This window comes from Ailuropoda melanoleuca, chromosome 7 (assembly GCF_002007445.2).
Source record: "Ailuropoda melanoleuca isolate Jingjing chromosome 7, ASM200744v2, whole genome shotgun sequence".
NCBI lineage: Eukaryota > Metazoa > Chordata > Mammalia > Carnivora > Ursidae > Ailuropoda > Ailuropoda melanoleuca.
In genome coordinates this window covers 94,513,492-94,536,751 of record NC_048224.1, presented here as the reverse complement: position 1 = coordinate 94,536,751, position 23,260 = coordinate 94,513,492, and the positions used below count along the sequence as shown (strand labels likewise).

Below are 23,260 nucleotides of genomic sequence, written 5' to 3'. Positions count from 1 at the left end.
TGAGGGAGTTAATAGCTTATTGACATGGTATAAGCCTGTAATATATGTTCCATTCATGACTTCCTTCTAATTGCAGCATTACCGGATAGGGTTCCTCATTTGAATGACTCAATGTTCCCTCAACCCTGGTCAGATGGTTCAGGCGAGCCAATTAACAGCTTGCTCTACCCTCACCCTTGAAAGCGATGAGTGGCATGGTAGGCATATGGTTTTTGCTATTCGTAAAAGAGAAATTATTTTGTTATGAAAAGGTAATAATGTCAAGGCAAAATAAAGTCCATTCCTATGTTAGTGTATATCACCTGGACACAAACTACAGGTACTCCGAGGGCAACATAATTGTAATCGGCTTAGTTCTTTGTAACTTAGGATCCTTGTATACCACTTAGGTGGTGTTCAATAAAAAAGAAACAGAGAATTCAACAAATAAACGAGCAAAAGAATGAATATATAAGCCATTTAGTCTATCCCAATAAGCCTAAACTGTGAAGATCTTCTGAAATGTGGAAAAGCCATGCACACTTCTTGATAATATGCTGTCAGAAGAAAATTAAAATAAAAATCCAAAATCTAAATGGGCAGATTGTTTTTTTTTTTTAATTAAGGAGATGTCATTCACTGAGAATGAGACAGTAGGAATAAGGGATATATGGAGAAAATAAGGAAAGATGCAAACAACCCAATCCAATTTAAATGTATAAAGAGCAAGGTGTAGTGGAACTTACCCCTTTGTTTCTCCCACAAGCCTGTGACCTGGGGACCACTTCTTTGTTTACTGTCTACCTCTGGGGCATAGTCGTCAAGGGCAAGCACACACTAGTAAATCAGTAGATTTGAATGAGTAGAAAGAGAGGCTTATTATTTTAAGATGCCATGATAAATATATATTTACTTTAAAATGTTATGTATAAATACGTGTTTTCATCAATCATGTATGAGAAAGCTTTAATTAAGGATTTTCTGAAGTCCTTTCGATTCTTATACCAAATTATTTTCAAACCAACTGTAGCTATTAAAAGTCTCAAGTGTCTAGGGGCGCCTGGGTGGCACAGCGGTTAAGCGTCTGCCTTCGGCTCAGGGCGTGATCCCGGCGTTATGGGATCGAGCCCCACATCAGGCTCCTCCGCTATGAGCCTGCTTCTTCCTCTCCCATTCCCCCTGCTTGTGTTCCCTCTCTCGCTGGCTGTCTCTATCTCTGTCGAATAAATAAATAAAATCTTTAAAAAAAAAAAAAGTCTCAAGTGTCTAGGTCATGACTCTATGGTAATTATTTGACTAGCCAACTTATCGAAGCTATCTGAAAGGTTGTTAACCCATTCTTGTTGAGAATGTCTAGTGACATTACTGTTAAATAAATTTTTAATCTTATTTTACTGGTAAACAACTAGCAAAACAGTTGGGATGCCACAGTTGCTTTCCAAAATAATTATGATGAGGGTCCCTGTGGTACACAGTGTATAACACACCACTTCTGTGTTAATGAATTCAAGGGAAGGCAACACCACTATTAGTAATAGCTTTTTATTCGGAGTCCTCATTTTCCAGATAGGTCACATTAAACACAGCCATTAAACAATAGCGTTGAGATAAATCCATACAATGTATGCTGCTTTTGTTGTTGTTGTCCTTGTTCACCAATTGCTTGGTGCAGCTAAGAACCTTATGGAGTGATGGGGCTGATACATGGGAGTAGCCAACCTGCAAAACACTGGGGCCAGGAAAGTCAGACTTTAATCAGGTCTCATTCAATTATGTTTCAAATCAACACATCTTGATAGCCAAAACTCTCATTTGAATTAATGCTGTGATAAATGCTGTCTGTTGTCAAAAGAATATAATTAGACAATAATGAGTGGGCATATATTATGCCAGACCTCAGTCTACTTGTTGACCTCAGCAACTTCTACTCCGTTAGGCAACAAACAGCTTTTAACCTAGTTCTAATAAAGCATACTGCTCTATTACTACATGACTTTTTTTTTTTTTTTGTGGTGTCATTTTTTAAATTGAGCACTGCCTAGATCCTTTAAAGGGAAGTCATGTTTTACAAGATCTCAGGAAAATGAAACAAAGTCAATTTCCCAACCAGGAATTCAATTAATTCATGGAGTAGTGAGACAATCCTTGTATATTGCCTGCAATAAGGATAAGTATGTAAGGTTAAGAAATAGTATGAAAGCATTCTTTAAAATCACATGATATGTCTCTTTAATGTTTACTTTGGTATAGGTATAACGAACACTGATTCTCACTACTTTTAACTTTGATGAAAAGATCTTTCATTAACATTGAATGAAAAGATTGTTATGTTTCTGATTATTTTTAGTTCACCAGTAAACAATTTTTAGAACTTTTTGACTTTCTTACAAAAATTTCTATAAATTCTTATTCTGTGCTTGACTTCAGTTATTGAAGGACCTAAAACAAAGTATTATCAAATTATTCTTTTTTGAATGTGTGGGATTTTTTTAGGGGTTAGTATTTGGAGGATGTGAATTAAGACAATTTTTCCACATTCTGAATTATGCTGAAACCCCTTGAAATATCACTGTTTGATCATGCATCACCCCCCAAAGCAAGTTGCTCCTCAGAGGGGCGATTTTGGCATCTCATAGACTTCCTCGGAAGCCAAGCACCAGAGGTCTGTGATAAAGGCAGTCGCCAGCCAAATGATTAAAGGCGAGATTCCCTCAACTCAACTATAAAAGCTCAGAGTCCTGACTGCTGAATTACCACCAACTTGTAAATAAATAATCACTACTAAATACAGATAATGTGTTAAACAGCTAACACTAGTAAATCACCGGTGACAGAGAGCCTAAAGGTAAATCCCTCACACATTGGCACAACCAATTCCTAAAATCTTAGAGTGTTTTAATGTCTTCAGACACATATAATAAATTGAACAATTGGTTACTCAGCGTTAAGAATGTTTTAAAAATAAAGCCTGCTCTCTTGGTTGGTTTCATTTACATACTGCCTTAGATTGCACTATGTGGGTATCTGTCTAGTCAGAGAGAGGCAACACTTGGTAAGACTAAGTGGAAATTAGTTTTCCATCAAATTTCAGCTATCAAGCTAAATCAACCTGTAGTCTCCTGGCAAAAAAATAACATCATATAACAGAGACAACACATTTCAGATACATAAATTGTCCAAAATATAGAGAGTCAATTAGGTTTCACGCGTACAAGATCCCTTCTTTTCTCATTTAAACATTTATGAGTAATAAAAACCAAGAGTAGAGCTTTGGAAAGGCTGTTACTAGGAACCAAATACAGTTCTCGAGAGAATAAGGCTGATGGGAGTTGTCCACTCTTCCCTTTCAAAGCAGTTTGCAAACGAGGTACAGTCTAAAATCCTGACGGCATTTGACAGAAATATTTTCGGCTGAATTTTTTGAGGTTTAAAATTACAAAACTTAATTCAGTTCAATGTTTGTTTTTGCTTTTGCTTTTGTTTTTAATATAATGATTTTATGACATTTATGCTGTTTCTACACTGGCTTGGTGGCCAGAAAAGAAGGCACAGAATTCTCCACCAGTTTGCAAATAACGCATTTTTCCGCTCCAGTGCACAAACAGCCTTTATTTAACTCAGCACCACATTTTCTAAGGTATGGGCTGGAAACTGTTTGTCATGAAGCTGTAAAATGCCAAAAATTTTAAACGCTGAAGGAAAATGTCAATCAAGGCATTTTCCCATCTGCTGCTACTTCTGCAAGTGCTAATTTTGTTTTTCCCAATTCCTGAAATTTGAGGTTTCCTAGCTTCATGTGGAAGTAAGTTTGAAACTTGCTAAATGTCACAAGAAAAGGTGTAACCAAATGAAAGAAGCGAAGGTGTATTGTTCTCAAAGGACACCAATAAAAAGAGGCAGAAGAGTATTGAGAAAAAGAAAAAACATTTTGTTAAGACCCAGACCTCTTGAACCACACTACACAATGCAAGGAACCAGTGCTGGTACCACACATGCATTAAAGCATTTCTCATGGTTTTGAAATACAATGGGAGCACACATCTTGAACCACCTAAGATACTTTTGAGAAAGCAATCAATGGTATGATATCTACATAGGCAGAAGCTGGATGTTACCAAAAAAACGTAAACAAGTTTCACGTATCAGTACAAATGTAACTCTTGTGATTTAGCGTGACTTTAATAAAAGCTTCCACAAGGACTTGCACAGAACCATGACTGACGGATGTCTTCTTTGACCTTTTCAGTTAGCTCCATCAGCTCACTCAAACACATTTTGAACAGATTATGTACTGTAGTACTTGGTAGACTATACATTAAACAAGAGACTCTGCTCTGAGGCACTGCTTCCCACACTCCATGGGGAAAAGGAAGCAGGAAAAAACAAAACTCATAGAGTTCGACAGCTACCGAGGCAACACTTGCCATTTACAATATAAGCCCAAATATTTTTGCAACACAACTATATATTAATTTAATAAAATACACAATATAGCTCTTATACACTCAACAATTTGGCTCATATGCACTGAATCTGCAATAAATCAATAAAAATATGTCATTTGATGTAAACACATTGAATCTTCTTACATTTGCACATTTAAATGGTCATGTGATTGGAGTATGTCTAAGACATTTTCACTTTCCTGAGCTATTTTAGTGTCCACAAATGAATAAAACATATTAATCACGTTAATTTCCTCCGCATATTATCATTCAATGGTAACTATTTCTCGGGTCAAATTTAAAACATATCCATCATTATTTATATGTTTGCTGGACACTAAAATGCTGAAGAGACATTTTAAACCTTTTAAAATTTCTTCTCCTTTAATGAAGTGAATTAGTCTATGTGTGTGCAGGACAAAATGGACTACATCTTTTTACACTTAACTTTTATACGACAAATGACCAAGTTTTTTTTTTTTTTACTTTTTTTCGACTAATGATATGGAATGTTCTTTATATGTGTGGCAGGTAACTTTATACAGAAATGTTTACCACAAATATGTGTTAATGTTTGGTGTGGCTTGGACTACTGCAAGGTCTTTTCGGGACTTTAAGTAGAAGCCTGTGATGACTGCTAGAAATCCACCACAGATCACAAATTATGACCCTGCTTTGTATGGGGTTTATAGGTAAACAGTTAAGTCAGCATAAATCACGGAGGACAGTCTGAGAGTGATCAGAAATACTTCAATTCTCACACTGCATACCTTCCTAACAGATTGTCAAAAGGTAACTCGCCTCCTCATTCTCCTTTTTCTTCTTTCTTTTCTCTTCTCTCTTTTTCTTTTCTCTTTCAGCATCGTTAATTCTGTCCTAATATAAGTTTGGTCAAAACAAAACCATTGTTATCTCTGAAAAAGAAACAGCAGTGAAAAGAACATACTTGTGGGCACTTCAGATGTTCACTAAAAGCCTTAAAGCAGCATTGGTCTTTCTTCATCCCTGTGAAATGGGTTGTCACCAGGAGGGATCATTTTTAAATCAACAGAAGAGACAAGAAAATGCCAAGGCTTGCTTTCTTTTTCTTCTTCTTCTTTTTTTTTTTTTTTTTCACTTTCTCACAGCCACAGGGTCATTTCCCCGGCAGTCCTGCAAAAGCTTATCAATTTCTCTCACCACTTCCTCCGCATCCACCGATTCTCTGCCCAGATCCCTGGTGGGGTGGTCAAGCTGCTCAAGAACAGCACCCATCTCGCTGGAATCCCGGCTGCCTCTAGAATGCACATCCGCAAAGACCCTTGCCATCTGATCGGAAGCCATGAACGGAGGGTCTCTTGGTTGCTTACTGGGTGACAGATACTGACTGTCAGTGGGCAAGTATTGACTGCTTGCTTCGGCCAGGGCTCCTGGTTTTGCTTCACAACCATCCAGAGAGCCTTTAGTTGAGGTGCAAGGCTCGATGCATGCCTTAGTTGGGCTGCTTGATGCTGAGGGAACCTCTTGGAGGAGAGGGCTCAGGGCACGTTTGGCTTTTAAATAAGGTTTAACATTGGCAATGAGAATAGTGTGCTCTCGCTTGTCTTTTCCAAATGTACAAAAAGTCTTTTTCCCAGTGGGATTCACAGTTTCATAAGTCTCAGTCTCAACATTAGCTTCAACTGTGGGTACAAAGAGATTTGTGCGGTAATCTGCATTTTCAGCCTGATTGGCTGCAGGGAACTGTGGCATCCAACACCTGTCAGAATGACCAAGCACTCGGCATTCATCTGTGCAATTAACGCACTCTTCTGGTTCTGCAAAACAAAAAAGAAAACAGCAAATCCAATCATTAGGGTTGCTTTTAAATTTCTACTGAGGCTGCGATCAGCTCTCAGTGGGCTTGTTTGACCTCTGGTCTCTTAATTAAAAAGGAAAAGAAAACAATAATTAAAACATTTCAGGATGGTTGCATAAACCTGCTGGTTGAGACAATGGTTTTATTTAAGTCTATTCTCTAGATATTAATGAATTCCCATAGCCTGGGAAGAAGTAAAAAGTGGCCATTGGAGAATCATTCTCAGTAGAATAGAACATCACTGTAAACTAATCTCCTGGGGGTATCAGTTAGTCTTTGTTCTGTATAACCAATCCTGGAACCAGTGAACTTCAAAAAGGATTACCAGGATTAATTTTTCAAATCAAATAACGGGTTAAAAACTAGATCGCATACTTCCATAACAAGTCCTAAGCTGTTGCTTTTTTTTTTTCTTTCACGTTTTATCCCTATTTTGCTTGTAATTGTTATTTTGGTGACAGTTATGAAATAAAAGGTTTCCTTTAAAAGCCTACTTTTCCTACTGAGAGGAGCAAATGGAATCTTCTATCAGAATGTGTTATGAATAAACTTGTCAAAAAGTGCACATTCTTATTTTATTAGATATGGGTATGGATCATGTAATCAGTTTTCTTCACTCCAGCTTTTTGTTTTTGGTGTAAGTAGGTGAAAATGGATTTAGTCCACAGATATAGTTCAGATGAATGACAACTCATGATTTCCTATTTTAAATGATAATGTTTTCTGTGAGAATGTTTGCTTCTCTCTTTTGCCAATGGGCATACAGAGAATCTAAATAAAGCATTCTTTAATGATCCCTATTTCAAAGATGCAGAACAGAAAATATGAAAGAAAATTCCTTCATTATGACAACAGCTGCATAATTCCACCATCCCAATATTTTAAACTATAACTTTGAACTACATCTTCCCACTTGTCCCTTTCATCTACATATGATTGTTTCCCTTTATGTTTAATGGTTCTTTTTAAATCAGGGACTTTTTTTTTTTTTCCAGGAGAGGATATTTACAATTTACCTCTGTGTGATGGGAACAGAATTCCCTACACATTTAGGAACCCTTGGGATAGCCATTTAATTGATGTGAGAGGCTCCCTACAAATTCATAGTGTCCTGTGCAAACCCTCCCCCGCAAAAAAATACACGAGAGATCTTTAAAATAGAAAGCACCAAATTTAACAGCACTGGTAAACTTATACAGTTACTTTGTAAAGTCGTATATAAAATCTGAGTTCATATCTGAAACACATAAATAATTCCTTATCCAAAAAAGGAAAAAAAATAAACCACAACTTGATTTATCTCAAAAGGTTTTAGGATAAAAGAATTTCTTATGAGATTAAATTTTTTTTTAGAGAGAAATCAGAATAGTGTCTTGACAGAACTAAAATACTGTGGTATTTCATACCTTGTGTCATTCATATTTGTGAAATGTTAAAAATATATTGAGGTAGCTTGCCTCTATTTTAATTTTGTCATGTTTTCAAAAAATATATTTACAGATGAATGAATGAAATATGTTAAGTTTATTATGTAATACAGGTAATGGTGAAAGGCTGTCTCAAACTGAACTCAAATACTCGCACCCACAGATTCAAGTACTATCTGTGCCTTGGAAGATCATTAGGCAGATGGACATAAAGAGCAGCAGAAAAATCTAGACATAGAAATTTTCTAGGAAGCCTTCCTGTAAGGATTTAAAGTTGACCAGATGTTTAAAAAACAAACGGATATCAGAAAAATTTAATATCAGGTATTGTTTTCTCTACCTATTCTGAATGGGAATCATAAATATAACCTCTACATCTGTGTCAGTCTGTGTTAGAAAGGAAATATGTATCATTTCATTCAACCAATTTTATCCTCCAAAACTACAGTAAAAAAACTTTATTATTTCATTTGATAATACTTCTGTGTTTTTTAGAGTCACGACTTTTAAAATTTTTATTTATAACCTGTACACTCTCTTTGAAATATGCTAACATAGTTTTATATTCCAATATTGACAGGCCTTCAATTTCAGCAATTTAGGTAGCCTGGCACTGCATGAATTCAATATGAATTTAAGGAGAGAAAAAGAGATAGAATAATGCAGATGTATGAAAGTATAAATCGACCTTGAATTTGAAACCGTCAACATGAAATGATTGTTTGCATTTCACAGCTGCAAATCTGCAGCTTTTTACTTGACTCCTTTATGTCAAAACCTAGGGAGCAAATTCTAGGTATTGATTATGATACATTATAAGCTGTTCACCTTCTGATTGGACTGTAATTTCGACGGTAGCAGTTCCCAGACAGTGAAGACAATCTAATGGATACTTCTGTACAAGTAGCAGAATCTATGAGCAAAAAGTGAACTCTTACTGTCAAGGGTCAAATAAGAATTTATGAGAAAGTGAAATTATTTCTGAAGGAACATAAATAAATAGATGAATAGGTAGGTACAAAAAAGGGACATAAGTAGTATCTAATGAATGACTATCCAGACAAAAAATAGACAAAATGAAAAACATAGAAGTAAAAAGAGGGAAGAAGGAAAGCTAAGTGAAGGAAGGGATGGAGAAGGGAGGGGCAGTTGTGCAGGAGGATTTCTGTCATGTGTACCTTCTATTTTATATTTTTAAGCTCCCCTCAATAAACTAAGTATGTATCATAAAAATAATAGTGTGGAGTATTTTCTTAAGACCTAGAGCTACAAGTTAAATAATCAAAGTTCTTCCTGTACCTTAGTGACAATGCATCTCAAAACAGATGTGTTGAATTATATGCCACAGAAATGAAAAAGGAGAAAAGTATATAGGCAGCCACTATTAGCATAGATTAGATATTTGTATCAGAAAACAAATTCAGAAGACCCTGGATAGAAGAAATCAAGGTAAACATAATTGATCCAAGATCACTTTTTTCTTCAGAACCAATCTGGGATTACAAAGAAATTACTTATGCTCATTTTCACCCTTTCCTCAATATAACATGATTACCCTTTCACAGAACGGACCCTTTGTCAAAAAAGATGGTATAATCCAAATGGTATGCAGATGAGAAACTGAGGGATAAGCATGCTTATACTGCAAAGAGAAACCCATTCTGAAGGTCAACAGCTGGGACTCTGGGCAGTTCTGCCTATAGGGAAAGTTTACGGTGTCTCGTTTTTAAAATGTATGATTCCTTGAAGGATCATGTGACAATCTGATATATTTAAATACTTGTTTAGTATTAAGAATTTTCTATATTCCTACAGCCACATCTTACTATTACACAAGCTCTCGAAGAGAGGGATCTAAACACAGTTATCTTAATTATTTTAATTTGTCATCTTAATTTATATGATATTTTTGCAAAAGATATAAAGTCACTCAAATGACTATAATACTTGCAATTCAGCTGTACAGTAAGCCACAAACACACAGACATACATGTATAGATCTTTGTGTGTGTGTGTGTGTAAAATGGAGCTATCGGGCGCCTGGTTGGCTCAGTAGGTTAAGCGTTTCCCTTCAGCTCAGGTCATGATCCAGGGTCCTGAGATGGAGCCCTGCATGGGCTCCTTGCTCAGCAGGGAGCCTGCTACTCCCTCTGCCTGCAGCGCCCCCTACTTGTGCTCTCTTTCTCTCTCTGTCAAATAAATAAAATCTTAAAAAAAAAAATTAAGCTTTCTCCAGGATATAGTCCAAACAAAATTTTAAAATTCAAATGTATAACCAATGCATTCCTGAAAATTTCTATCAGTAATTGTCATAAGAAATGCAAATGAATCAGTAAAATGCACAGCAAAGTTCTATAGTCACAGTTTAGGAGATAACATAAATACATATAAAACACACACATATATATATAGATTTTATACATAAAACATTATATATATATAATGTACATATATAGGTATAAATCTTTTTATTTCAAATCTCCAATGACATTTTAATCTTTCCTTTTGCCTACTGTAGGTATGAAATTCATGACTGAATCAACAACTTGACTACTCCTGATTTTAGAATTTTTTGTAATTCAAATTGATTTAGACATAAAAATGTCTGAAATCTGCATATTCATATTTGCTGACATATCTGAAAGCTCTCTCTTTTTAACCTAGACCAAGCAGTTTAATAACTCTTAGCGATATTAGGCAAGCAATCGTTTGGTGCCAAAATACACCTTCAAAGGAACTGTCATTGTGGAAGTTACATCTCTGTGAGGAAAGAAAATATTTAGGTAAAAAATCAGACTACCTACGCTTACATTATTGGGTTTTAGCAATCTTCCACATAGGCGTCCATAACTTAATGTTTACGATGTGATTTTCACATAATATCACTGTATCATTAGGGGTGCATCCCATCTCAACAATGGGTAAAGGATGCCAAAGATTACTATGTATAAGGTTCCAATTTGAAGCCAAAGCACTATTTAAACCAGCAAGGACTAACAGAGATTAAGGGAGCCTTAGCTAAACATGATTATTTGGGGAAAAGTCAGGGGAAACAATCCTTTACTTGTTAAGACTTAGTGGTGTTCACTGCAAAGGGAACATGTCAAGGAGCCAGTACCCATAAAAATTCTTAGACCAGAGGAAGCCTAACTATTTATTCTAGTCTCTTTCACTCTTGGGCAGGAATTTATCACAAATCAGAAATTAAGCTTATTTTCCCTGTCTTCAAAGCGTTCTACCAACCTACCCAAAGAGACATACTTGGCAACTAATTTGTTACTACTTAGGGAGCTATTAGAAAACATGAAAGGATTTCCTCCCCCTAGTTTCAACTTGCTTGCTGCCTCCAGAGCCCACATACTTGTACAAAAACATGCACATACTTTCTAGCTTCAGAGTTTCACATATGCATCTGATTTAATTTTTTATAATGAAGAAATGAATGTCTATGTCATAGAAATCCGAAAACCAAAATCTACAAGTCAGGGCATCAAGGAGGAGGTTCTAAAAGGCTGTGGCCGTGGGGGAAGGGCATCTGAGAGAGAGAGTTTGCTCTGCTTTGTGACTGTCAACAAAGTGGTTTTATTTCTGCTTTGTAAACAGCTTTAAATAGGAATAGTTTTATTCTCTTAGTGTGGTGGTTGCTACTGTTTCTAACAGCATCTTAAAATTAGAGTTGTTTCCAAGTAGAAAACTCTATAAATGGAAGTCCATTTTTAATTTGTTCTCATTTTTCTTTTTTATTTCTAATTTACCTTCTTTCACCGACGTAAGCTTTCATAACACCTAATTAGCTGTCTGGAAAAGCAAAGAGCAGGCACCCATCTCTATTTATGGCTGGCAGTGGTGTTTTGGAGATTAACTCTACAGAATCTAAACTAGCTACCTACCATAGACTATCTACCAGCAAACGGTGACAAGCCAAGACCTTCGACTGGCAGTTTCTGGGTGCCAGTTTTCTACTGAAATCTTTCACTGGTATAAGAACAGCTCTTTTTCGCTGTCTTTTTCTGTTCTTCAGCACACACACTCAGTTTCACACATGTACACACACTCCCTTATGATTGCAACAAATTACAATTTCATCCAAATATATTCTAACATATCAGATAAAAAGTATCAATGCTAAAATAGAAATCTCATCAGAATACAGTCCAACAGATCTCTCATAAAATTTTCCTTGCTGCGAGTTGACATAATTCGCAAGATCCTGTGAACTGACACTCTTCTAGCATAAACAATTCTTTCTTTTTAGGCAGTTGATTATTATTCACTTACCTTCCTTTAAAACCCTATAAACTCCTTACACTTGCTATGATGATAGGGTGAATCATTCCATATAAATGGCACCTTAATCTATATTCATTCAAATTATTTCCATTTATGATTTTGATGTCCTATTTACTAGCCCATTAGTTAAAAATAAACTTTCTGATTTCGCTCTATCTGACTACGAGAGGGGTAAAAATTTCACTTTCAATATTATTTCTAGAGACAGTGTTGGAAAGTTGTATCAAAACTCTTTTTTCCCTGTGTCAGAATAAGAAAAGAAAGGGATATATTACAANAAAAAAAAAGGGATATATTACAATTTTATCACATGCTTTTTTTTTTTCCTGCTAGTGTTCACATGACTGCCAGGCTTAATTTTAGCACAATTTTTAATAAGCTTGGTACATCCCTTGTGCAGGGAAGAAAAAGGAAAGGGTTCGGGAAAATGTGGCATCAGAGAACCAACCACTTTAGCTAAGTGATCTTTCGTCTACTGCATTGTATTTCCAGTGCTACTTGTGCACAGGAACCTATTCTTTTACTAATCTAGTAACTGACACACAAATACACACAAGTAGGATGTGTTTCTGCTTCTTCTATTTTTTAACATAAGGGGAACCATGCACCTTGTAATAATATGCTGATGTGCTCATCTTATGAGGGTGCCTGTTTATACGTTGCAGCGATACAATGATTAAACACTAGCTATACTACTCCAGAAACCTAAAATTATTTCGTAATAATTGGCCGTAAGGAATCAGAATTTGGAAACTTAGTTCCCATAATATAAAACTCTGAGAGAAACGTATATATATTTAGGTTGATCCACTGCCAATCAGGCTTCCAGATTTTACCTCCGTTGTGAAATACCATTCTGTCTGCTTTTGATAGGTGGAAAGCACATTTTGAAGAGGACGTTATTATAATACCATCAATAGTCCAGCCGTGGCAGCTTCGAAGCAGCAATCCTCTAACGTGCACCTGCATTGCACAATGCTTCCCAATGTACCGCCACGGCTGCATTCAGACACAGAAACCACTGGCCATATCATATTCAACTGCATCCAATTGCAGCTGGGTATTTGGAGCACTTGGAGTGTTTGCACTTACTATTCAGTGCACCTGCACGCCTTCAGGGGATGGTTTTAAGTGTGTTTGACCCTTTGGACATAATAACATGTCTACCAGAGTGAATTTTCTGGCATACATATTGACAACACATAGATAACGCTCCGAGATGAAGAAAACTTAAATTAAATGGAAACCTATGTCAAGGAATGAAAGGATATAAGGAGATTTGATATGCACGCATCAAGAATATTTTAAAAAATGAGAATCCAAACCACGCATTGGGAATCTATAGCACAAATATAATTGTGCCCCCTGGTATACTGCTCTGGAATTAACATTCAATTTTTAGCTGCCCCCTTCCCCCAATCCCATACTGTAGGTGCAGCCATCACCTGGGGCAGCAGCAGATGCTTGGAAGTGAAGGCAGAGTTAAACGGGGTCATCTCTTTCTTAACTGGTATGCCGAGGAGAACTGGCTCTGAAGCTTGATACTATACTAATGAAACAAACGTGGAATTTTTTTTTCTTTTTTTTTTTTTTAGAAAAGGACTCTGACAGAACCTCTCAAGGAAAAACAATACAACTCAAATGTGCCACCAGAGGAAAGACAGCTCAAATTCAGTGACAATATTACATGTGTACAGTCCAGTAATTAGTTTAAAGAAGTTATACTCAGGCATTCACAAGGTAAGAATGAATAAAACACCAACTTTGTGCTTCAGGTATTGGAAGTTTTCAAGCAAAGGCATCTTGAATAGAATGTTATAATTGACTTATAATAATAAGTTTGTGCCAAGGAAAGGTTTGTAGTAAATAAACCTATGTCTATTCACTTTCAAAATTCTCTAGCCTGTAAGATTTTATCTCTTCACTAAGGCATTTACACTTTGACCAGAAATTAGAAAGTAGGTTTAAAACCATCTAGGGGAAATAATTCATGATCAATTACATTTTGAACTATGTCATATGAGTGTCAAACAAAAGAAATACAGAGAAAAGTGTAGACTATAATATTGTGAAAAGCTCTGTACAAGAAGTAGTGCTTGATCTGCAATTCAAAGGATGAGCAGAGTTTCAATAAATAGTGGAGAGCAGGAAAAGGGTGATCCAGGTGAAGGGATTAGAAAGTGAAATAATAACCACACAGGATTGTGCATTTCACAGGGTAGAAAAGACCAGCTTTATAAGTCAAAGGACATATGTTGCAATGCCAAATAATAAATTAATAATGTACAGAAAATTCACTAGGATTTAAAAGAAAATGGAAAAGCTCTGGAAAAAAATGTAATGAAGCAGGTCATGGAGCACTATTATAGGTATTTGAGCAGTGTATTGTTTGTCTCAGAAGATTCTTGAAATATTTAGGTGCTTGACTGAAAAGATACTAGATAACATTTATTAACATACAAAACTGAGATGAGCCACAGGGCAAGCAGCATTCAAATCAGCATTATTTCTGGAAACAGATATCTAGAGTTTTGGCCCCAGCCAGGATATCTCCAGTGGAGCACAATAGGACATGGCATGATTCACTGGCATAGTCATTCTGACCTCACTGTGACCCCATTCTGCTCACATCTCATCCTACTCCTAAACTAAAGAAAATCTTAATATATTCAACTGGTATTTTATATTAACTGTATAAATCCTGTATTTTATAATTCTGCATTAGAAAAATATTTCTTCTTCCTACATCTATTTATCTTTCTTCACTCTAATTTGCTATTATTATTAACTAACCATAAAATTGCATGTGATCACATATTGGAAAGATTAAATGATTCTTTGAGAAGGCCAGAAGAGGAAAGGTATGAAAGAAAGAAGATCCTCTGGGTAACTAGGAGAGAGGTAATAAATACTCCTACAAGGCAAGGAGGAGAGCGGCAAATAAGCTAGATGTTGAACCTCAGAAACTTTTCAAGGTTGATTCTGGATATCATGAAGAATAAATTACTACAATTAACTCCTGAAAATGTTGTCCAAAATAAGCATTTCTATTTTGGAAGAAGATAATACCACCATTTTCCCACTGAATTATGTATTCTAGCATTAGCTTCCTAACTCTTATTCTTTTTTAATCTGTCTGCCTCAATGAGCTCCTTATACCCCTTAAGGACCATGATACTGACCATGGTATATTCTTTTATGCTCCCTTCCTTGAGCACACGGAATACACTCATCATTCACACCTAAATGTTGTCATTGATGAAAAGGAAGACTACATTAAAAAGATATCAAATACTATTGATAGTCTATAATAAGCAAGACCACTCCTTACAAATTACTTATTTCAAAACCACTGAAACTAGAATTTAAATGAAAACTTTAAACCAAACACCAAAACCAAACCAAACAATAAAAAGCCCTTTCATTTATGAAGCTGTGATGTCAGCTTTCAGAACGATCCCAGGACCTAAATAAAGGTAGGCATAGTGGCTCTCTTTCACTATGAGATATCACCACTTTGAGGCACATGGCTGGCTCAATTGCTAGAGCGTGTGACTCTTGATCCCAGGGTCATGAGTTCAAGTTCCACATTGGGCCTAGAGCTTTCTTAAAAAAAAATAAAGTCACATCTCATCTGTCAAGCATCATGTTCACATAAAAATTCGAAGTTCTCTAGTTATTACTGAGAACTTATAAAGTTCTATATGTATTATTTATTTATTATAATTTTTAATAAGATAAACATCTGCCTGGAATACATCCACTGAAGCACAGAGGTCAGAATATTTTCCCCTTGGGGACTTTTTAAAATCAGTGACACCTTTACTGAAATTAAAGTCTGTATTTAAATAATCGCCTCTTTATACTTTTAAATTACAGAAAACAGTGAAAGTCCTAAAAACCTACACCTCAGCACTGATAGGGCTCTTTCTTCACTTCTGATTTTCTCCTTTTGTCCTTTTCTGATTCTACTGCGTTGTGTCAAATGTGCCAGTTTCTATCTTTTAGTTTAGGTTAGCTGTGTCTGTCTCTCATACTTTATCTGATAGCTATCATCGCATAGGAATTAATTAATAAGTCCTTGTAATTTCAGAGTCTTGAAAGGGTTAATACAGCTTCCAAAGGAACCTGATTTATATGCAGCGATAAACTTATGCTCTGGCATGGAAGACTTAGTAAGAGCTGTTTGGTTTACAAGGACAAATTAAAAATTATAGCAACTTAAAAAAATACTCTGAATTTCAGACCCAAGACTAATTAAATACACTACTATCCTTCATCTTTAAAGAGGATGTTTTCTTATGCTTTTATTGCCTGTGTTCGCTAACCCCATCTCAGATAATGACACCATTTTTGATGACACGGATGAATACATCTAAAATTCAAGTCATCCTCCCAGCAAAGTGGTAATCCTGGAAGGAAGGTCAATGAAAACATGCCTATTAAGCCAAACTCTTTACAAGAAGCAAGCAAGATAGTCTTATTAGCGTTTTTCTCTCAGGCTTGCTATCTGATTTCTATTGGGATGTATATCTATTTACCAGTTTAAATCCCATTGTTCATCTTATTTCTAGCACTTGTTTGTTTTCAATTGCTAGAGACAAGTACACAGAATCAGGTGTCATTTTTAACATTCTCAGAAAATAGAGTTAATTCAGATGCAACTAATCCTCTCTTGCTTATTATTTAGTAATCAACACCTGCCAATAGGATTTGGGAGTCCCAAAAGATAGATTTTTCAGAAAAATTTTTATATTTTTACATTTTCAATGACATTCTAATCTCCAAAAGGTTTTCGTTAAATTCATAGAACTCCACTCTAGAGATAGATCTAAAGTTTCAATTCAGTTACCTTAAATTAGATGGACAAGGTTCTGAAAGAACAGAGGGGTACCTTGCTCAGATCAGTATTTTTAAAAACATAACGTTTTTAAAGAAAGAAGCAATACAAAATACATTTATGGAAGTGCATTATATGAGTGGGAAATATATATGAAACTATACTTCTCCATAAGTGATTCCCACAAAAATTACTTATATTACGATTTAAAAATAAACTAAAGCTTCATGTCCTTGATGTGCATGCATATACACACAGAAATGACAATAAATATGTATTTTCACTAAAAATGCCTCTGTGAAATGAAGTTTGTCTGAAAGAACTATTGAAATTGATAGTGTCCCAAAGGTAACTTTAGAATGAAATACAGATAGTTTGAACCTAAACAATTTGGTCTTGATCTTACTAAGCCACCTCCCACCATCAAGCTGATAATACAGCCACAATTATTGCTACTATTATTATGGATAGTTTTAAAATACATAAAGAGTAGGAATGGAAAGATAACTGACATTTTAAATAAAGCCTGTTCTTGGAATTACTTCCCTAAAACCATTCTGTTCTTATTACCTTTAGTGTAAGTTTGTTGGAAGCTGATGTTTTTTATTTCTTATGATTGGCTCATCCTAAGAATGAAAATTTAAGCAAAATCAATACACTCATACTATGTTCTAGAGTAAATATACAGAAGTGTTTCTTGTAATGGGTTTTACCGGCAGTGACAAGCCATTTTTTATGTAACAGCCTTAATATTTTTTAATCATTAAAGCGCACTGAAGCAATGGAGAAATTGGGAGAAGAGGCCAGGAAATTCATATATAGAAAGATAGGAGATGTGTCCCTCTGTATCACCCTGCTGTGTAATCAAATTGAGAGTCAAAAAGCTATTGGAGAATGCAACCCTTGCATCAGAGCAAAGATAAAAATGTGTTTCTAAAGGATATGAAAGCTTATCCATACATAATGCAGTATAAACATCAAAAGGTGTCTACAGCAATGTTTTAAATACTTTCTTATCTTGGAGAGTACTTTCTGTGATTTAATTGATAATCAACCATACCTGGAGCAAAGAACAGATGATAAAAGTGAAGTATATTCCCATGAGTAATATTAGCAGGGAAATAAATATATGAAAACTTATTTTATTTTCAGACTTGTAGTCTAAATCCAGATCATCTAAGAGGAAATTCATATTGACATCACAAGGAGAATTCGTTGAGACAGTCTTTTTTAATTTCAGGCATGCTATATTTGAATCTCTCCCCCTAAAAATATGTATGCTCAATCTTAGAAGAAGTGATCCTTTGTGCTGCCAATGCTATTTTTGAGTAGCTGCCTAACAATTTCCATGGTCATTACTGAAAAAGGTTCTACAGTTGTCCTCCCTTTTCTACAGGGAAACGTTCCAAGCCCCCCAGTGGATGCCTGAAACCGTGGACAGCACCGAACCCTATATACTATATACTATACGTTGTGTTTTTTCCTATACATACATACCTACGATAAAGTTTATTTAAAAAAAAAAAGCTTTTTTTGTAAATTAGGTACACCAAGAGATTAACAACAATATCTGATAATAATATAATACAATTATAACAATATACTGTAATAAAAATTATATGAAATGTGGTCTCTCTCTCAAAATATTTTATTGTATTGTACGCACCCTACTTGCAATAATGTGAGACAATAAAATACCTATGTGATGAGATGAAGTGGGGCGAGGGACGTAGGCACTATGATGTAATGTAGGGCTACCACTGACCACCCGATGATATGTCAGAGGAGAATCACCTGCTTTCAGACCGTGTGGTTGACTTCAGGTAACCGAAACCGTGGAAAATAAAACTGTGGGTAAGGGGCACTGCTATAATCAGAACTACTCAGTTTGGTGTTCAAAATCCTCCATAATCTGGCCCAAATAAATTATTTAGGCAGTTCTGGCATATAAAAAATAATAAATTTGAACAAGTAAAATTTGTACACTTTCTTTCCAAGTAAATATCTTTGCAGTCTTTAGGAAAATGGCAGCAACCTTCTAACTGAACCCTAAAATTCCTTTAGAATGATGTTAATTACTTGAGTCCATTGGCGAATATGGAACCTGCTAGTTGGGATCACAACACGTCTGCCCAAAAGAGAGAACAACTTGAATCTGAGAGAGTGTCATCCTAACATTAAATTTTTAGGTGACTTATTTTAATTTTACTGGCTCAGATGAGTATGTTCCTTCATCTAAAATTAACTGGCATTAAAACCCAAGGTCCAATAAAAAATGGAATAAAATTTAACTATTTGATTTGGCAAATTTCTAATAAAAGAGGTATTTTAGTGTTTATTCACTGAATTGATAAAAATGTACATGATCATAAAAGAAAATTGCCTAATTATCATTGTAAATATGGTCATTGTAATAAGTATTATAGCAAAAAGAAAAATTATTAAGTTAAAAGTACTTGGCAAATAAAAACTTCTTATCTATTGGAAATGATGCTTTTATGACTAAAAACATATATATCTGCACATAATTTTACATAAAATTCCAAACATAAATTATCCATTGTAAGATTAATCATTTATTTTAAAATTTCATAGTCTGACATATAATAACTCATTGATCTACTGATTATCCATAAACATAAAGGTGGTATCTATGTGAACTGTGTATTTGAGAGATAACTGTGATTTAAACAAAAAATATAGTTAGTATTGTTATTTTATAACAATACTATAATCATTTATAAAATGATTATATTACCTATAATCATTCTCTTATGTTAAAAAGCAAAGAAATCTATATGTGTAAAAATAGGAAAAGATTATATTCATTGAACTCCAGTAATTGAGTTTTAAACTGAAGAGTTTTATTGTAGCATTTATGTGGATGGAAAATACTCACAAGCTTCACTATCTTAATAGTAAAAATATGAATCTTGAAATGATAAGATAACTTGTAATAGTCAGGTAACTATTAACAAAGAACTACAACTAAAAAGGCAAGCTTATATATATGCACCCTCTGTACCCATGATGAAAAAACACATTCCCATACCAAATGGAAATGAATGGAAAGAGGCTTACCTAAGGACAAAAATCTTCTGGAACTATTTAGTGGATGTAAAAATAAAGGCCTAATCCACCTTATAACAGCTTTTGGGTTTCCTGACACTCAGTCCTAGCTCCCAGATGACTCTGTTTCACGTTAGTAGACAGTCATGAAGTACAGGTGTGTGCACAGGTGTGTACATGCACACACCTGTACATGCACGTGCACATGAGCAGAGAGTCCATGTCAGATTAAGAGAGAGAGATTTTTAAGAACACATAAAATAATGTGCAGAAATTTACATTCTANACCTGTACATGCACGTGCACATGAGCAGAGTCCATGTCAGATTAAGAGAGAGAGATTTTTAAGAACACATAAAATAATGTGCAGAAATTTACATTCTAAAAGCCAAAATGTTTCTTTGATATAAATGTTATCCTTAAATTTAATTTTAATTTTCACAGAATTGAAAAATAAAACTTTTCCCAATTGTTTTTAATTTAATGAATGTGAAATCACAACTATTTAAGGATAACAGGGATGATTTTATATACGGATTTTATATACGTATATGTACATGCACTCACTTTGTCAAACTTTCCCCCACCCTCCCCCGAATGAAAAATAAGTAAAACTCCCCTCACTGTGACATTATCTGTTTAAGGACTTTACTTGTATTTTCTCTCCAATTCCCATTCATTTCCATACAGAAATAATGCAAACTTTTCTCTTTTTCTGGCATGAGTAAAGCAACACAAATAAATATAACAGTAATTGTTAGATTGCTATAACATACATGTATATTTTTCAAGCACCACAAAAACCTGATATAACAATTTTTTGCACTGGCTTGTTTCCCTTGTGTAGAAATGAAACTGCTCAGAAACCAATCAAATATCTTATTTTTACATTAAATAAATATCTCAGAAACCATTCAAATGACTCAGGCTTGGACTATATACAACCCAGACGTAGAAACATAAAACATGATGAACTAAAATTTCACCTAAGATAGATACTTCTTTCTGTCTTTCACTTAATCCATCCAGTTATTTCAAATTTCAATGTGTTTTCCCAGATTATCTGAGTCACATCCAGAGCATACTTCAAAATTAAAAGATATTGACAAAATTTATCAAGTTCAGGGGATTTTAATTTTGAGCTTCACTAGCTGTTATAATTGACAGGAACTGGGTTCTGCCCTGCCTTTAGGAATCTGTATTAGGGTAATGTGTACAGATTTTACAAAGTCATGTGTAAAGAACTCTTTGATATATTTCCATAAAACAACACTTCTAATATGGAGAGTAATTGCCTGTCCAAAGTGAAAGAAGAATTTGTAGGCCCAGTTTCTCAGGTGAAACATAGTTTTCTCTTTGGGCTGCAACAGTCACATAGTTTGCTCTGTACCCACAACCAACATCCAAGGAAAATAATCAATCCCCTTTCTTATACCAGCTTTCTCTCCAGTCCACCGATTTCTTCCCTCTCATTTCCTACACTCATGCCAAAGTGAAATTTGTATAAGCGGTGATTCTTTTTTACATTAAATAATTAAGAATTGGACCACTTAAACTCATGGAAGAACAATAAATGTGAAAAACCTTGATATAAATGAATATTTAGATTCTCTCTTCAACCCTTAATGTTACACAGCTTTTCCTGAAATACTAATAGTACTGATGCACAGATAATAGAATAAATTCCTTATTTGCTATGCTACTTTCCTTTAAAGAAATAAAGTCTACAAGTTCTGCATTTATGTGTGTCTAGTCTTACGAGTGCCATCATCTAACAAGTAAAATTCGGATCACAGAGAAGAAAGCTAGCAGATGAAGAAATTGCTCACCTGGAGGAAGCAGATCAACAGACTGAAGTCTAGTTGTGATGGTGTGTAGGGTGAGGATAGCAAAGGAAAGCAAAGTCGGGAATGCTTGAAAAATAAAATATTTTTAGTTAACAAATAGAAAAACCAAGTGGGAAAAAAGGGCCAATTGAATCACGAATCCTTCTCTATTGATCGCAATTTTTATAATAAAATCCGTTAGATTGATCAATCCCTAAAAGACACAGTCATTGGTATTTCCCCAGATATGTAAAACTTAGTGTTATTGGAAGAAAATCACTTTGGGGGAGTATTTCAGTTTAGACAAGAGAGAAACAATGCAAAGTAACTGTATAAATGCCTACGTCAATGGGAGAGATACTCTTGTGATTATGGATTTATTTATCCCACATAAAATAAAAACTCTTCTGTAATAGTGGGTAGAAGATGTAAATAAGCAGGCCACCCAATCAGTTGCAGACTGTCTGTTCTTTAATATCTCTAGAGAACAAGGCTTTAATAAAAATATTCACTGCTAGTGAAATTTCAACGTGTACTGTCTGGAACTTGAAACGACAGACTATTTGAAATTTAGCTCTTCAGTCAGTCACCGAGAAACCCTCAATTTTTAAAAGCATATTGACTTTAGTAATGAGAAATATATATATTTCTGTAACAATTTCAACTCTTTTTTTACCCAACATATGTTATTTTTATAAAATTAAAAGAGATGCTGCATTTTGTTCTTGTTTTGCTTTTTAAGCACCTCTAACTTAGGCAGATATGGATGTATAATTGATCAGTTTCTTAGACAAAAAAAGAGAACACTTTGTTTGCATCTAAATGCAAAGTGAGTATATGAAATCGATTGCTATCTAAAAGTCCTGCCCCCCCCCAAAAAAAAGGATGTTGGTGAGCAAAGTAGCTTTATTTTTTTAAATAGTCTCCTTTTCTTATTTTCAACCTTTATTCAACATCTGTTGTTTGCCCCTCCCCTGGAATGTAATTATGCAGGATTCCAATGTAAAACAGGTTGAGCAGTTAATAACAGGCAGCTCAAACATTTTTCCACACTGTTGCCCTGCAGATGTTTTCTTTCATTTTTTTTCTTTTCTCCCCTAGCTTTGTGTTTAATTTGTGTATGTTTCTCTCCCATTCTTAAAGTATATTCCCACAACAGATGGAAACACCTGAAAATAAGTCTGCCTCATGCACATGTTTAAATGATGGCTATTGTGATATTTAACACAGAAAAGAGAATACAGAATATATAGAATATTGGTTTACAGAAAAAAATAATCTGTAAGTCACCTTGTTACTATGTTCAATTTAAAATTCTTTTTTTTTTTTTTAAAGATTTTATTTATTTAACAGAGAGAGAGACAGCCAGAGAGAGAGGGAACACAGGCAGGGGCAGTGGGAGAGGAAGAAGCAGGCTCCCAGAGGAGGAGCCTGATGTGGGGCTCCATCCCAGGACTCCGGGACCATGCCTTGAGCATAGGCAGATGCTTAACAAATGAGCCACCCAGGCGCCCCCAATTTAAAATTCTGAAGAAACAATCTAGTTT

General features: G+C 35.0%; 1 protein-coding gene across 3 annotated transcripts in view; it reads right to left on the bottom strand.

Annotated features, from left to right (window-relative positions):
• Positions 1-1,505: 1,505 nt before the first annotated feature.
• The window catches only part of PCDH17 (protocadherin 17), a 96,646-nt gene continuing 74,891 nt past the window's right edge, over positions 1,506-23,260 (bottom strand). For 2 of the 3 annotated variants that reach the window (XM_034665270.1, XM_034665271.1), the window contains exons 4-5: positions 21,717-21,800; positions 1,506-6,220 (exon numbers count right to left, since the gene is read on the bottom strand). In XM_034665270.1, the coding sequence (XP_034521161.1) occupies positions 5,538-6,220; positions 21,717-21,800 (767 nt within the window). In that variant the 3' untranslated portion in view covers positions 1,506-5,537. The remainder of the gene's footprint in view (positions 6,221-21,716; positions 21,801-23,260) is intronic. The other variant, XM_002927915.4, reaches the window with a different exon arrangement.